Source organism: Melozone crissalis, unplaced genomic scaffold, assembly GCF_028551555.1.
Source record: "Melozone crissalis strain CALT ecotype California unplaced genomic scaffold, PUWL_Pcris_2 ptg000231l_1, whole genome shotgun sequence".
Classification (NCBI taxonomy): Eukaryota; Metazoa; Chordata; class Aves; order Passeriformes; family Passerellidae; genus Melozone; species Melozone crissalis.
Window position 1 is genome coordinate 3,304,221 of NW_026535993.1, and position 16,919 is coordinate 3,321,139.

At 48.0% G+C, this 16,919-nt stretch overlaps 1 protein-coding gene across 1 annotated transcript in view; it reads left to right on the forward strand.

Annotated features, from left to right (window-relative positions):
* Window positions 1-15,384: 15,384 nt before the first annotated feature.
* The window catches only part of LOC128949422 (olfactory receptor 14J1-like), a gene marked incomplete at its 5' end in the record, with an annotated part of 46,516 nt that continues 44,981 nt past the window's right edge, over window positions 15,385-16,919 (forward strand). Inside the window, one exon of the mRNA XM_054294283.1 lies at window positions 15,385-15,846. Within this exon, the coding sequence (XP_054150258.1) occupies window positions 15,385-15,846 (462 nt within the window). The remainder of the gene's footprint in view (window positions 15,847-16,919) is intronic.

A 16,919-nucleotide genomic window follows, 5' to 3' on the forward strand; every position in this document is an offset into this window, starting at 1 on the left:
CTCCAAAGGAAAAAAACTTAGTGCACACAGAACTGATAAGGTCAATATTAGAATCTCTACCTAAACCTGCAGAGATCGCAGTGGTACATGTTAAGGGACATCAGAAAGGGGATACCATCGAGGAAAAAGGGAATCAGTTAGCTGACCAAGTGGCTAAGGAGGCAGCGTTAAACCCAGGGGAGCCAGTGAAATTACTCAGGTTAAACAAAGTGTTAGGTAAAGAAAGGAAAGGAAAACTAGTATTCAGTGAGAAAGAACTAAAAGCAATAAAAGAATTATAAATGCATCCACCACTCCAAGGGGAGTGGTTGACACCAGATGGGCATAAATTTTTAAATAAAGCCCTAGCCCAGAAAATCTTAACAGAGATACATGAATCAACCCATTGGGGGGTCCAAGGGTTATGTGATCACTATTTAAGAGAAAACTTATGTATCGGAATACATGAGTTAGCAAAAGCAGTAACTGAGGGGTGCTTAATTTGCCAAAAACTAAATCAAAAAGTGATGAGGAAGACCATACGAGGGGGAAGAGAATTAGCCCAAAGACCATTCCAAAACATTCAAATAGACTTTACTGAAATGCCCCCTGTACAGAGTTTCAAACACTTATTGGTAATAGTTGACCACGTTACTCATTGGGTAGAAGCCTTTCCAACTAGAAAAGAGACTGGAGAAGCGGTAATAGTAGCCAAGATTATAGTAGAATTCTAACATCAATCCCCGATACGGGTTGGTGAACAATATTGATTCAGATAGGGGACCACACTTTATCGCACAAGTATTACATAAAATAATTGAGACTTTAGGAATAAAACGGAGATTACATACCCCATGGCATCCCCAGAGCTCTGGGAGGGTAGAAAGAATGAATAAAACCCTCACAAATATATTAACAAAATTAATTGCAGAAATGTAGATGAACTGGCTCAAATGTCTACCCCTTGCCCTTTTAAGGACCACGACAGGACCCCGATCAGATATAGGGGTTCCGCCCTATGAAATGATGTTTGCACTCCCATTTTTAATGACTCCATACAGTAGTGGGGACTATTTAGAAGGGGAAACAGCTACCTGAAAGTAAATAGAAACCATTGGAAAGACCCTAGAGAGTCCGAGAAAAAGAGGAAATCTTCCCCAAACTTCCCCCCTTGATACAGATGTGCACCAAATAAGTCCGGGAGATTGGGTACTAATGAAGTCATGGAGCAATACGCCATTAACTCCAAAATTTGAAGGATCCTTCCAGGTATTACTCATGATGCACACTGCAGGAAGGACACGAGAAAGAGGCTGGACTCACATCACTCCAGTCAAAGGACCGGTACAACCCCCCCAAACAGCAGACTGGATCCAACAGCACCAGCTACAGACGCTTCCACGTGGGTTGCAATCCCGAACTCGGACAATCTCAAAGTCACCTTTAGAAAGAGACCAAAGGTTGCTTAGAAAGACTGATAAAAGTACAAGAGACTAATAGATTAAAATTGTTATAGTTTTTATTCAAGTCATCATTATTTATTGTTTTTGTTGTTGACTTATGAATGTAGAATTTTTAGTTTGTGTTGGAGCCTACATTTGTTTTGGAGTATATTATGCTATTATTGGATTAGAGATTAGAGTGAACATTTTGTTAACTGTTTGGTGTAAAGATTTCATATATTATCTTGAATATAGAGAATGGGTTCCTCCATCTCTTTTAAACTGTTCAAGGTTACAAGCTGAAGAGTTATAAGAATTAAATGTTAGTATGATAGTTAAGTTCAAAAGGTTCAATAGAGTTCTAATAATCTATTTTTCTCCAAGGAAAACCCTGGGGGTTTCAAACCTACTCTCCTACAGAACATTCCTCAGGAGCTATTAAATTGCTAGAAAGTGGGAGGAAAGAGAAGGGAGAAAGTTCCCCAATCCTAACAGGCAAGGCCGGGTGAGATCATGGCAATGGTTCATACTGGACTCTTGGGAGGACTGGTGTTATTCCTGTTTATGGAAAGTATAGGGAGTAAGGAAAATCCATGTACTATCACCCCCTACACGATGGGGAGAACCCTGGGTCACTGATAAGGCTTCACACCAATATAAATCCTTATTTTTTAACTACTCCCAGTTATTTACCTGTCAAGAGGACGGGAAAGTCTATTGGATTGCGAGAAGCATTGCCTCATTTAGGCAACGCTTACTTGGAGAATGCCCTGTAGGAAAAACTTGGTTTTGTTTTGAGCATGAAAGTAATCAGGAAGGACTGAAAGATCTAATAAAGGAAAGACAATTAACAGTAACCACCAAAAAGGATGAAATAGAAATGCCCTTAGGGAAGGATCTATTCCTAGACCTAGTTGAAAGAATTAGTAAGGAACTAAATCTAACCAACTGCTGGGTCTGTGGGAGTACTAAAATGACAGAAATTTGGCCATGGGAGGGAATTAGTTTAGGACCATTAAAAGTTCTAAGGTGGGAACAATCAGGACAGAAACCTCACATTTTAGGACAAAGAAGGAAAGAACAATGGGACTTAAAATCTGAAGTAATTGGGGAAGAATGCATAATAAGGGCAGGGAAGAGATATAATAGCCCAGTGGGAAAGATGGCATGCAAGAGGTATCTAAAGATTGAAGACTTAAATGCTAGATGGATTCCCCAAGAGCCAAATCAATAATGGTCCACTGGGAAAAAGGAAAAGGGCTGCATTTATCCTGAAGGCTATAGGCTGCACAAATGTGCAGAAAAAGGGGTAAACCCCTTTTGGGGAATAAGACAAATATGTAAATATTGAGAATACCCTTGGGAAGTCCGAGACATCTTTTGGAAAGCCCCCGATCATCTATTTTGGATTTGTGGCAACACAGCCTATACTACTCTTCCAGGAGACTGGATGGGAAGCTGCACTATAGGTGTCATCAAACCTGCTTTCTTTCTATTGCCAAAGGAATCAGGGTCAAGTTTAGGGGTTCCATTGTATGACAGTTTGAGAAAGATTAACCAGAAAAAGAGGAATATAATTGACCTGGGGGGAAAACAAACCTGGAAGGGAACAATCTGGACAGCAGAAGAGATAATTAAACACATATGGACCTGCAACCTGGGCCCAGGATGGATCCTGGGGATATCGTACTCCAATTTACATGCTCAGTAGGATCATTCAGTACCAGGCAGTACTAGAAGTAGTGCCCAACAGAACATCACTTGTCCTTGACCATATTAATTACCAATTGGCCCAAACTAGAACTGTCATCTACCAAATTTTACTTGCAGTTGATTACTTAGTAGCTGATGAAAGAGGAATATGTGTAAAATTTAATTCATCAGAGTGCTGCCTGAAAATCGATGATAGAAGTGAGGTAATAAGAAACATCTCAACAGAAATACGAAAAATAGCCTATGTGGGAAATCAGGAGTGGACTCCCCTAATAGGCACCAGTTGGTGGGATGATTTTTGGTCTTTTAAAGGGAAATGATGGAAGAAAGTAATCTTTATAGTAGTGGCAGCATTAATAAGTTTAATAGTCTTACCTTGCCTACTCCCATGTTTAAATAGGATTATATCATCTACAATTCAAGCTAGTACAGAGGTTTCAGAAACAACTGCTCAAGCCAAAACCAAAAAAATGATGATTGAAAGTCAAGAAGGAGAACATAAAACAGCTAAAAGTGTTTATGACCAGTATCAGAAGTTAAGGAAGTTTTATGTCCACAAAACAGAAATTACATATTGATGTGGGCTTAAACTGAATTAAAAAGAAAGAGGGGGCATACTGTGAGGAATGAAAATCCTGCAGATGACAGCTCATTTTCAGAGTAGTAATTGGTAGTTGATGTTAATGAAGTTGATATGGTCTTAATTTGAAGTGTTTGGTCTGTTGTTAAACATTGAATGTTAGAGTTCTAGGACTTGCCTTTAGTTGCCGTTGATAAATGTTGCTATTTTACCCTCTATTTGTATCTCTCCTCGTCATACTCTCTACTGATACCCCATGTTAGTCTGCTGCTAAACACTGAATGTTAGAATTCTAAGACTTGCCTTTAGTTGCTGCTGTTAGATGTTACTATTTTACCTTGTATTTGTATCTCTCCCCGTCATACTCTTTATTTGTACCCCTTTCCCTCTCACCCCGGATTTGTATCCATTCCCGTGGGGAACCACTTCCCCTGCTCCCCTGCTCCCCAGAGGATGTGCACCCGGACTGAATTCAAATGAGAGGCTGTGGGAACTATATGAACCCTCTCAAAACAACAAACCAGCGCATAAACTTTGACTTTAACCCACCAGAACCACACTAAGTCAGCCACTCTAGACCAGAGCTGGATTCCGTCCTGTCACCATAATTTTGATAGTACCCAGCTTGAAAGATACCCCTGGACTACGAGCCAACATCACCTTCCTAAGGACTCTCGTGAGGACGGAAGCCCCAGCTGTGCCGAAAGACAAAGCTGCACTCCTCCTCCTCAGCGTTGTCCAGTGGGAGCAGTGGCGGTGTGCACAACCCCTCGGGTTCCCCACCCAGAGCTGACTTTAATAAAGGCCTTTTAAAGGAGCTGGTCTCCTGGCCCTATTTATCACAGCTGGCAGGGGCTGCAGGTTGATGCCATTTGTCCTTGCTGCCCCTCACATCCCCCTGGCCTACCAAGAGCCCCGAGGCAGCCGTGAGGGACAGGCCCTGCTGGCCCAGGCTGGGCTCAGGGCTTGGCCTTTCTGCTTCCTGCAGCCAAGCCAGGCCTTGCTCAGCACTGCAGTTCCCTGCTCACAGCCTTGGGCTCCCTGCAATCCTGCCCTCGAGGATCTGCTCTCACCAGGCCCTGGGCAGCCTTGGGCACTCCCTGCCCTCCCTGGGACCCAGCCATGCTCCAAGGCACTTGGAGTTCTGCTGCTGACTCCTTGAGCAGCTTCTCCATCTTCTCTGCGTGCCTGAGGCTCCTGGAGCCAGCCCCAAATCCAGCGTGGGGCTGATTAAAATACAAAAAGGCCTCAGGAGCTCTTTGTCTCCCTTCCATTGTCTTTGAGTCTCCAGGGCTTGTGCAGGGATTGGAGTCAGTTTGGAGTTGTCTTCAGGAGGGAGATTCCAAAATGCACCTCCTGATTGGTTTTTAATCAAGGGTGCATTTTATTGTTTTTCAGTTCATTGAAGAGGTGACAGAAGTGTTCCCCAAGTGATCTTGATGCTGACTGGTTCCTTAGGAGGTCTGGGCATGGATAGGAATGAGCCTCTTGCAGGCTGAGCCTGTTTGGAAAACCTGACCCGCACCCCCAACCTCACTGAGATCCCAAAACATCCAAAAATGTTCATGCAATTTATTAATTTTTATTCTATAATGCATTATTTAATGTTAATATTTTAGTATTTATATATTTATTATATTTATTGATATTTATAACTACACTATTGGTTTTTATTATCTTGTCTTTATATTTATATAGAAAAAATCAAGGCATTTTTAGTAGCCAAGAAAATTAATGCTCAATGTTTCTAAGTAAGACAATTCCCTTTATTAAAAGTGCATATTATATGGCTCCATGCAGATATTTACCACATGTATTTTGATTTCTTGATTAGTAGTGCTGTATTAACATTTTAATACTAAATGTAGTCTTGTAATTAAAAGGTAGCTTTTGTAGTTAAAATAGGAACTATGTTAGTGGGATTTTTAAGAAAGGAATGAGGCACTCACAGCAGATAGCAGCCCCAGGACACCTAAATATTTCAGAGAAAAAGAATTTTTTGCCCTCTTATCAGAAGAAACAAACTTCTTCCCGCCTCAAAGGCACTGTTCCGATTAGAAGGAAGAATTTGATGATGACCAGAAAGAATCCTGTATTTGAATGGAATTTATGCATCATGTATGAAGTCTATGACTATGCAACGGGCTATTGGTTTAAGGGTTAATCCTTTGATAACGGGTGTCCTTTACTGGGCTCGTGCTGCCCAGAAAAAGGTACATGGATGTCCGTAACTCTTTCTCTTTATTCTCTCATATTATCCTAATTCAAATTGTCCAAATTATCATCACTCAAATTGTATTGCTATTTTTATAACCATTCTATTATTATTAAACTTTTAAAATTTTAAAAACAAGTGATTGGGGTTTTTCACACCTTCATTAATTATTAAGTTCTAGCAGTAATTTATTTATTCCTCTTTCTGGTAATCAGATACATTTGTACTCTTTTTGTCATCTTTTTAAAATTCTTTTTACAATAGAGGGCCGGGGGGGAGGGAGGGTGAAGGAACCTTGGAATCCATGGAGACGTTTCGGGAACACATTTGGGACAGTTTTGGGTCTCGGGAGGGAATTCAGAGAGAGCTTGGGGACACTTGGGGGAGCCGGGTGGGCAGTTGAAGGGGCACTCAGGGATTCTGAGGGACAGTTCGGGGTTCGGGGCAGCACTTGGGGGTCCAGGGGGGCCCTTGGGGGACTCGAACGGGGCTGTCTGGAACGCGGGGGGTGATGGGAGTTGTAGGCGCGGGAATCATACGGTTTAAAGGGGCCACGGAGCATCACGGGAGTATGAGGCGCAGCTGCAATGGCTCTCGGTGGGGCGCGGGGCACGACGGGAGATAAAGTCCCGTCTGAAATAGTGCCGGACGTTCGCCGCGGAGCATGATGGGAGCTGTAGTCCCGAAAGTGGCTCGAACACGATATTTGGAGGTCAGAGAAGGCTCCTGGGGGAAACTTTTGTGTCCGAGCCGCGACTTGAAGCCCTCGAGCGGAACGTAAACGTCTTTGGAGCCCTTGGGAGGAGGTCTGGGATCTCTAACCGGGCTCTTTAGGGCATGGGTCACAGCAGGAGTTTTAGGCACGGGACTGTGTTCTGAGGGGCTCTGGGGCCGCGGGGGATGAGAGGAGATGAATTCTCAGAAGTGGCTGTACCGGCCATCTGTGGGGTTGGGAGCACTCAGGGGATCCGGGGACGCTTTTGGGGGAGTCCCAAATGGGCGCTGAGGGGGCACTGAGGGATCCTGGAGGGTCTGGGGGAGACACTTATGGGACAGATGGGGGAGGATCCCGGGGTTCTTTGGAGTGCAGGGCATTACGGGAGTTGTACTCCCGGCTTCCATGGTGCTGTATCCGGCCGCGGGACATGGTGGGAGATGTAGGCAAAAAGAAATATGGTGCCCATCTAGGCACCGCCGCCACATCCGGATCCCAGGTGTTAATTGGCTGAAACTGCTGATGGGCGGGAGCCTCGGCAAATGGGATGCGTTGTAGGTGGGAAGAGCCAAATCACCCTCCTCCAGTCCCTTCCACCACAGCCCAGTTCATTCCCAGTACAGACCAGTATAACCCCAGTAAAGTCCATTTCATCCCAAGTAGAACCCAGTTCAACCCCAGTGCCCCTCCAGTTCCTCTCAGTGCAGCCCAATCTATCCCAACACACCCGAGTTCATTCCCAGTTGTTCCCAGTTCCTCCCAATGTCATTCACAGGATGCCCCAGTGTCCCCCAGTCTTCCCTGCAATATCCCCAGTGTACTCAGTTTCTCCCAGTATCCCCCAGTGTCACTCCCAGTATGTCCCAGTGTCTCCCACAGCGTTCCAGTGTTCCCCAGTATGTCCCAGTCCTCCCCAGTGTTTCCAAGGACAGTTTAATTTGTCACGGTGGCCGTGGCAGCCAAACCCAGCAGTGGGGTCAGTGCAGTGCCCATGGCCACAGCCCCTTGCCGTGGCCCCGTGCAGCTTGGGCTGATGATCCACCCTCACAGCTGGCCCAGGGCAGCTCTGCAGTGGCTTTGGTGGCACCTGGGGCTGGCACACACCTGAGCAGTGTGTCTGTTTGCAGTGGGGAAACTCAGGTGGTTCAGATTGCTTCAAAAAGCCCCCAAAAGTGAAAACCCCTCTTAGGCTGAGTGCAGCCAGCTCTGCAAGAACAGCAGGTCCCAGGGGAGTGAGGACAGACAGGATGGGGCTGGGCAATGTGGAGCAAGGTTGTCCACACTGGGTCAGAGCTCCAGGCACCGCTTCTGTGAGCAGGCCAGAGCTACTGAGGAGAGACCCTGGGTCAATATCAATCACAGAACTATGCAATCAACTCTGCTCTAAAGAGAAATAAAATAAAATATATCCTTTAAAATAGGAATGTGTATTTCTTACAAGGTCCTTGAAACCTTTCTCCATAATTGGACTAGGAAAATTTTATTGACACTCTCAGGGCTTTGATGTTGTTTACATCAGACTCAGTGACTGGGAGTGTCTTCAAAAAACTTCTCAAGAACTCAAACTTAAATTTAGACTCCAAAGTTCCTTGAAGTTTTAATGGGTTCCACTGAGGGACATGACTGAGAAAGTGTCCCCAGGTTCCAGGTAGAGTAGAACACTGGAGGCAGTGATGACAGCTGGGGACAAACAAGGCAAAAGTGTCTCTGGTGCTGAGCAAAGCTGGATGTGTTTGAGGAATGCCAAGGGCCAAGGGCTGAGCCCCAGCCCCTGGCCAGCCAGATCCTGTCCCTCCCTCCTTGCTCAGGGCTCTTGCCAAGATGGGCACTGGCATGTGGGGATGTGCAATGGCAAGGGCAGGAGCATGGGGCGGCCCCTGCCAGGCTGCTGAGCAGGGACAAGGAGGCAATGAGGCCCCAGGCCTGCAAGGGTCACTTGTCTCCTGCTCCTGCCTCAGGCCCAGGCCCAGCAGCCATGGCCAAAGTGCTGCCCAAGTTGGCTCTGGCAGGGCTGTCTTGCAGCTGCTGCACATGCCTGTGCCCTGTGCAGCCCAGGCTGTCCCACGGTGTCCCTGCCCTGCGCCTCTGTCCCTGCAGGCTGTCGGCATCCCCCGGCTGCCCCACCTGGCTGGCCCCTTCCTTTGCTGACAGCTCTGCCTCCTGCCTGCCTCTGCCTGCCCACACAAAGCCTGGGGCTGATACCAAAAGGCTTCATTCCATGTTTACCCTGCCTGTGAACTTTCAGCACAAGAACAAGGCATGCAGAGGCTGCTTTCCCATCAAGGGTGGTTGGAAGAGAAGAAGAAGACATCTGGCTCAAGGGTGCAGGGATCGTGAAAGCAAGAAGTGAATCTGGGAACTTGGGGTGGGTTTTATGGAAGTGGGTAAATTGTAATTCATATTTACTGACTGTGTATAAGCAAGACAATGGTAGAATTACATGTCCACGTAAGGTTAGGAGTTATCCCATGTTGGACCTTAGGCCTGGATAAATGACACTCTCTGAAATACCAAATTAGATTTCAGGAGCCTTATTCTGATCTTTCAGAGATTTGGTGTCAGTGGTTCCTCACAGAACCAAGGAGTCAGCTGTGACACTGTGCAAACTCATGGAACAAAGGGTCCATGGTGACACAGCAGAACCCCATGGAACCAAAATCCATTTGGGCACATTGGGGCCACATTGAACCAATGGTCCATTGTGATGCTGCGGATCCAAGGAGACCATTGTGACCCTGAGAAACCTCTTGGAACCAAGGGGCCATTGTGTCACAGCAAGGCCTGGTGGAACCATGGGTCCATTGTGACACTGCAGAACCACACGGAACCAAGGCGAGCATGTTCTACTGCGGAACCTCATGGAACAAAGGGTCCATGATGACACTGCAGAACCAAGGAGACTGCTGCTGGCGGTGTGAAAGCTCATGGAAGCACAAGTCCATTGTGACACAGCAAGGCCTGATGGAATCAAGGGTCCCTTGTTAAACTGTGTGGCCTCATGGAACCATGAGCCATTGTGACACAGTGTAGCCACATGGAGCCAAGGGGCCACTGTGACACTGCGGATCCAAGGAGACCATTGGGACTGAGGAACCTCATGGAACCAAGAGTCCATTGTTCCACTGTGGGGCCCTGTGGAACCAAGGGGAGCACAGTGACATTGCGGGGCCTCATGGAACAATGGAGACTGTTCTGACACTTTGGGACCCACTGGAACCAAGGGGCCATTAGAGCATGGCAGGGCCTGGTGGAATTAAGGGGATAACAGTGAACACTATGGGTGTCCATGGGATGAAGGGTCCATTTTGACACCGTGGAACCAAGATACCGTTGTGACACTCTGGGGCATTATGGAACCTAAGGTCCATTGTGACACAGCAGGGCCTCATGGAACCATGGAGGCCATTTTTACACTTGGCGGCCTTGTGGAACCAAAGGGCTATTGTGGCACTTGAGGGCATTGTGGAGCCAAGTGGACCATAGTGACACTGTGAGGCTGCATGAAACCAATGGTCTGTGGTGACACTGTGTCCTGGTTTAGGCCTTATGGGATCATGGAGACCATTGTGACACTACAGACCTCATTGTACCAAGGAACCATTGTGACACTCTGGAGTCTTGGCAGGCCAAGGGGCAGTTGTCACACTGTGTGGCATCATGGAACCAAGGAGGCCATTGTGACACTTTAGGGCCCCATGGAACTAAGGATCCATGGAACTGTGCAGGACCCCATGGAACCAAAGGTCCATTGTGACATTGTGGGGCCTCATGGAATCCTGGAGGCCATGATGACATTTGGAGGCCTCGTGGAATCAAGGGGCTCTGCAGGGCCTCATGGAACCAAGCAGACCCTTCTGACATTGTGAGTCCCCATGGAACCAAGGGTCCATTGTGACACTGCAGCACCAAGGAGACCCCTGTGACACTGCAAGGCCTCATGGAAGCCAGGGACCATTGTGACACTGGAGCCCCATGGAAACAAGAGGCCAGTGTGACACATCTGGGCCTCATGGAAGCAAGGATCCAATATGACACCACCACTGTGACACTGCAGGGTCCCATGAATCCAAGGGAACAGGGAAGAGGTCTGGTTGGCTTGGCCTGACTGGTCCAACTGCCCTTAGCATGTCGAGGGTCTCTTCTCATGTACCCCTGAAACCCTGGGGCTCTGGGCTTTCCTTCAAATGGAAAAGAACTGTTCTTCTCATTGAAACATCCATGACCAAACCATGATTCCATCTCCAAAATTTCCAGTGTCCAGGGATATTGAGGTGGGTTTATCCTTTGCTCTAAGCCATAAAAACCCCTTCTAACTAACATACCCTTTGCCTCCTTGGTTAGCCAGTAAGACTGGTTCAAAAATTATTTTCTTCCATATCAAAACTTGCTTTCATTTCTATTCCTTCTTCAGATTCTACATTTAAAAATCTTTCTGCTAAGCATACAGATGTGTGGGACTTTCTTGTCAAACTTTCATCCTTCCCAACAGTTGGTGACGAATTTTGCTTTTCCAGAGGCCTCTTTTTTCTTGATCTCTTCAGTTCAGAAATTCAGCGAGAAAAGCTGATTAACATTTGTTCAAAACACCCAAGCAAGACAAGCTCATTGGAATAATTCAAATCTTCAGTTCTTCTGCGGTTAGACAGATGTCAGAAGTGTTTTCAAAGTGAACCTACTATATTGAAAACAATGAATAGAGAATTGTTTTGTCCTGTTTAGTTTTCTTTTCCTGTTTATAGATTGGTATCAGCAGTCCTGACTTAATATTGATCCCCAGCACCTCCTCATGCAGACTGAACACCTATGAAAATCAAGACCCTTCATGGCTGACAATCAATCACACTTTGTCCCTACCCCCACCCCACCATTTCCCTCATCCAGCCCCTGGCACTGAGAGCAGCTGAGGAATGGAGTCACATCCAGGGGTGTCCCCAGGGCTCAGGATTGGGGCCAGGTCAGTGAAATCTCTTTATTGATGATGTGGATGATATCGCCAGCTGGGGCCTATGTACAAATCACAAATGGGAAGGGACTGCTGTGGAACGTGCCTTGAGCTGTTTTATTTCTCAGCATCAGTCTCATTACATGGGTATGACAATAGGAAGATGCCAGCAGCCCACATCCCAAGCAGCTGACCAAGAACTTAATGTTATAACTTACTTTATAAGTTTTTTGACCAATCACAGAAAGCAAAAGCACATTGACAGCAGTTCATTCCAACCACTATAAGCACATGTACCTTTGGTTAAAACAATGCTTGCCTATTTTGAATACAATACCTGCTTGTGAGCCTTAAAACACAATGCACAGAGCTCCATTATTAAGCTTCAAACTTCCTAATATCTTGCTAGATAAACTTTTCTGTAGCTTAGGAAGGTATTCTAGACAAGCATTAATACACAGACCATTGTTCTATTTGTTCTTACTTTTCTACTTTTTAAATAATTCTTCTGCTGACCTATCTCATGGCTACTGATTACCTCTAACCACAGTTCTGCTGTCTCTGAGGCCTGCCTTGTGCAGCTTCCCCAAAACCCTCTGATTTTGTGGAGTCCCACACTGAACACAAGTTCAGCTATTTTAAACCAAATGCTCACTGATGTAGATAGTATTAGACATGGCACACTGCAAAATAGAGCTGCTATAGATTTTTTGCTGTTAGCACATGGACAAAGGTGTGAGAATTTTGAAGGAATGTGTTTTATGAACCTCCTCTTTCCATTCACAGGAAACTCAAACAACTACAAGACAACATGAAGAAATTGACTCTGAATGATTTGGGCTTGGATGAATGGTTTGAGGAATGGGTAATAACTGGATGATTGAAAGATATCTTAAAGGGAGCTTTGTTATTACTAGTAGTTATTATTATATTGCTTTGTGCTATTCCAGCATAGTGAAATTTGTGACCCGCTTGGCAGAAAATACAGTGAAAAGGATTTGGGTGATGCAAGATGAAGAAGGGGAAATTGTAGCAATGTATCTAAACAACTTGGGCCACACTGTGCACCAGCCATACCACTTTTAGTTATTCTTATCAGAGCCATCTGGAATTAATCAAGGTTACTAAGACAGAAACTGTGCTAAATGAAGAATGAAAAGGCTGAGAAACAGAATACCAAGACCACAAGAACTCGATAACAGAAGGCTGTGAACCACCTGGACTGTAACCAATCACAAACTCTGAGAAGTGAGTGCAGGACACATGGACAACGCAGAGGCACCAATGAAGAAGAGTGTGATTGGTGCATGCATTAGGGTTAGAATGTATAAATAGGTGCATAATGTAAACAATAAATGGCTTCTGCTTAATCATACTGGTTAGTAGAATGGGAGTCCTGTTTTCCCACAATGGGTGCCTGGGAAGGAGGGAGGATTCTTTTCCATAAAAAGGAAAGCACTAAGCCAGGAGCAGGAGACAAGTGACCCTTGCAGGCCCAGGGCCTCATTGCCTCCTTGTCCCTGCTCAGCAGCCTGGCAGAGGCCGCCCCATGCTCCTGCCCTTGCCATTGCACATCCCCACATGCCAGTGCCCAGCCCGGCAAGAGCCCTGAGCAAAGAGGGAGGGACAGCATCTGCCTGGCCAGGGGCTGGGGCTCAGGCCTTGGCCCTTGGCATTCCTCAAACACATCCAGCTTTGCTGAGCACCAGAGACACCTTGGCCTTTTTTATCCCCAGCTGTCATCACTGCCTCCAGTGTTCTGCTCTAACTGGAACCTGGGGACACATTCTCAGAGAGACTTAATAAACTTTTAGAAACTTTGGAATTTCAATTTAACTTTGAATCCTTGAGAAGTTTTTTGAAAACTCTCTGAGGGACTGGATCTGATGTAAACAACACCAAATCCCTGAGGGGCTCATTAAAGTCATTCTGCTGTGTCTGGGCTGCTGAGCTTTAAGGGAACAGCTCTTTCCAGGGTCAGCTCCTGTCCCAGCCCAGCCTGGCTGAGGGCTCTGCCTGCAGGCACTGAGGGGACAGGAGCCAGGCAGAGACAAGCTGAAGGCAATCAGGATTGGGAAGACATTGAGCTGAGACTTCACTTGGGGAAAGATCTTCACAGCCCTGTGCATGGTGAGTGTGTGTGTGCAGGGCAATGTCCCCTGTGCTCCTGGAGGGATCTCCTGAAGCCAGCACACCCCACAGCCTGGGGGATGTGTCAGGAGGACTCTCCCAGTTTCTCTCTGGCACAGGAGCAGGAGGAGGAGGAGGATGTGCTGCAGAGCGGGGCTGCCCTGGGCACTGTCAGAGGGACAGGGCAGGACGGCTCCTGCTGCCAGGGACGGCTGCAGGGGCTGAAGCTGAGGCTGCAGCCAGGGCTGCCCAGGGCTGTCCTGCAGAGCAGCTCCTGCAGCCCTCAGGGCTCTTGGCCAGCCCAGGGCATGTGCCACCTGCCAGGGGCAGCTCTCAGCCTGCCTGGCAGCTCCCCATGGACGCTGCAGGGAAGAAGTTGGAGGTGGAAGGAGCCACCCCCATCAGGGCAGATTCCTCCTGCTCTGGAGATGGTGCTGCATGGCCAGGGCTGCTCTCAGCTTTCTCCTAAACGGAAGGGAAAGGGGCTGTCAGCTGTGTCTGTGTCACTGAGACTCCGGCACTGTCACCCTGGGCATCAGCAGATGGGCCTCAGATCACCCTCAGAAAGTGCCTCCTCAGCCTCCTCTCCCTACAGACAGCAGCAGCAGCTCCTTGGCTTGCAGCATCTCTGTCTGGCCTGCCCTTAAGGCCCTGCTGTCAGGGAGATGTCCCTGGGCAGTGCCCTGTGCTGGGGGGGGTCTGCAGGGCAGAGCTGAGTCCCCAGGGCTGGGCTGGGCTCTGGCAGCATTGGCAGGGACAAGGCTTGGGTAAAGAAAAACAGCTCCCAATAGGCACAACTCCAGGCAGCAGAGAGCCAGACCAATCCTTTGCTTCCCTCCATGTCCTGCTTCATAGGGAGAGAGAGAAGAGTTGGAGAGATTGATTTTGAAACTGGAGTCTTCAAAAAAAGCCATGTTATTTTAAAGAGCAGTTTTAAATTGGTACATCCTGTACTAGAGCGAGGGGAAATGAGCAAAGGGTGCCTGTGTTGGCCCAGCAGGTCTGAGTGCACTGGGGCACAGGGAGCCCTGTTTTCCATCTGGCCTCCCCAGTGTTCAGCCTGAGAGCAATGTTAAGAACAGGACTTTTGTCCCTTCTGAAAAGCACACAGTTACTTTGTAGCCCAAAGCTACACTGAAAAAAAAAAAAAGGTAAATGAAATTTCCCCAGAGAAAGAGAAGAAATTTTGAGTGCCTGTGAAAGAAAATAGCATAGGATGTACTCCAGGTACTTTGTCCAAATTGTCAATGTTGTCTTTGAACAGCTCAAAATGTCCAGAATGAAGGAATGTCCAACAGCAGCTCCATCAGGCACTTCCTCCTGCTGCCATTGGCAGACACGCGGCAGCTGCAGCTCCTGCACTTCTGCCTCTTGCTGGCCATCTCCCTGGCTGCCCTCCTGGGCAGCGGCCTCATCATCAGCGCCGTAGCCTGCGGCCACCACCTGCACACGCCCATGTCCTTCTTCCTGCTCAACCTGGCCCTCAGCGACCTGGGCTCCATCTGCACCACTGTCCCCAAAGCCATGCACAATTCCCTCTGGGACACCAGAGACATCTCCTATTTAGGATGCGCTGCACAGGTGTTTTGCTTTGCCTTTTTCATGTCAGCAGAGTTTTCTCTCCTGACCATCATGTGCTATGACCGCTACGTGTCCATCTGCAAACCCCTGCACTACGGGACCCTCCTGGGCAGCAGAGCTTGTGCCCACATGGCAGCAGCTGCCTGGGCCAGTTCCTTTCTCCACGCTGTGCTGCACACAGCCAATACATTTTCCCTGCCCCTGTGCCACGGCAATGCCCTGGGCCAGTTCTTCTGTGAGGTGCCCCAGATCCTCAAGCTCTCCTGCTCCAAATCCTACCTCAGGGAACTTGGGCTTCTTGTGCTAAGTGCTCTTCTATTTTTTGCTTGTTCTGTGTTCATTGTTTTCTCCTATGTGCAGATCTTCAGGGCTGTGATGAGGATCCCCTCTGAGCAGGGGCGGCACAAAGCCTTTTCCACCTGCCTCCCTCACCTGGCTGTGCTCTCCCTGTTCATCAGCACTGCCTATTTTGCCTACCTGAAGCCGCCCTCCATCTCCTCCCCATCCCTAGATCTGGCCCTGTCAGTTCTGTACTCGTTGTTGCCTACAGCCCTGAACCCCCTCATCTACAGCCTGAGGAACCAGGAGCTCAAGGATGCCTTGGGAAAACTGGTGACCGCAACTTCAGAACCAATAAATTCTCTTTTCTGCTACAGAGCCTGTAGAATATAACTCTTTTCAATCTCAGCCTTTTTTTCCCTGTTTGTCTATTCTTTGCTATGGTAACTTTTTCTATTTTTGTAGTGTTTCTATCAAAATACTGTATTGTTACTCTTAGCTTTTTACATGAATATCTACATTTCTTTTGAAATAAAAATACTTGCAAGTGGTCTGTTCCCTTGGTGTTTAAATAAAAACAAGTGCCTGCCTGACTTGTCTGTCCAAGGCATTTCCTGAGCCCTTCCCTGTCTCTGCACGGGCAGTGCCTGTGAGCGGAGGTGCGGGAAACGAATCCCAGCGCAGCAGCACAGCCAGGGACAATGCCCCCGCCTCTTCCCACATCTGCTCGGCCCAACTCCACCCTGTCCTTGCCAGCCCTGCTGTGGCTGTAAGGCCGGAGCGCTCTGGCAGCTTGGTCACTGTCTTGCTGCGTGTCCCTGCTGTGGCCACAGGCAGGGCCAGGCCATGGGCACTGCTGGGACACAGCTGGGCTCCAGCACAGCAGCTCCAGCAGCAAAGGGCATCTCCTGAGGGCAGGGCAGGGAGGCTTTGCTCCCCTCCAGAGCTGCTGTCAGCAATGTGCTCCAGGAATGCCCTGGCACAGCAAAGCCCAGGGCCTGAGGCAGGGGGGGAGTGTGCAGGGGGGGCTCACAGCAGTGTCCTGGCACAGCCAGAGCTCCTGGCATGGACCTGAGGCAGCAGCAGAGCAGGGCCTGGGCTGTGTCTCTGTTCTGGGACTGCCAGGGAAGGTGCCCCAGGGCAATTGTCCCACACCAGCCCCTGCAACCACCATTGCCAGCACTGGCCTCTCCCCACCTGCAGGAGGTTGTTTGTCCCTGCACGGAGGGACACCAAGTGACCAGGCCAGCAGGCCATGTTTGCTCTGTGCTGAGGAGATCGCAGCAGTACATCGTGTGTGTGTGAGGGGAGATGAGCCCCAGTGAGCACAAACACCATCAGCA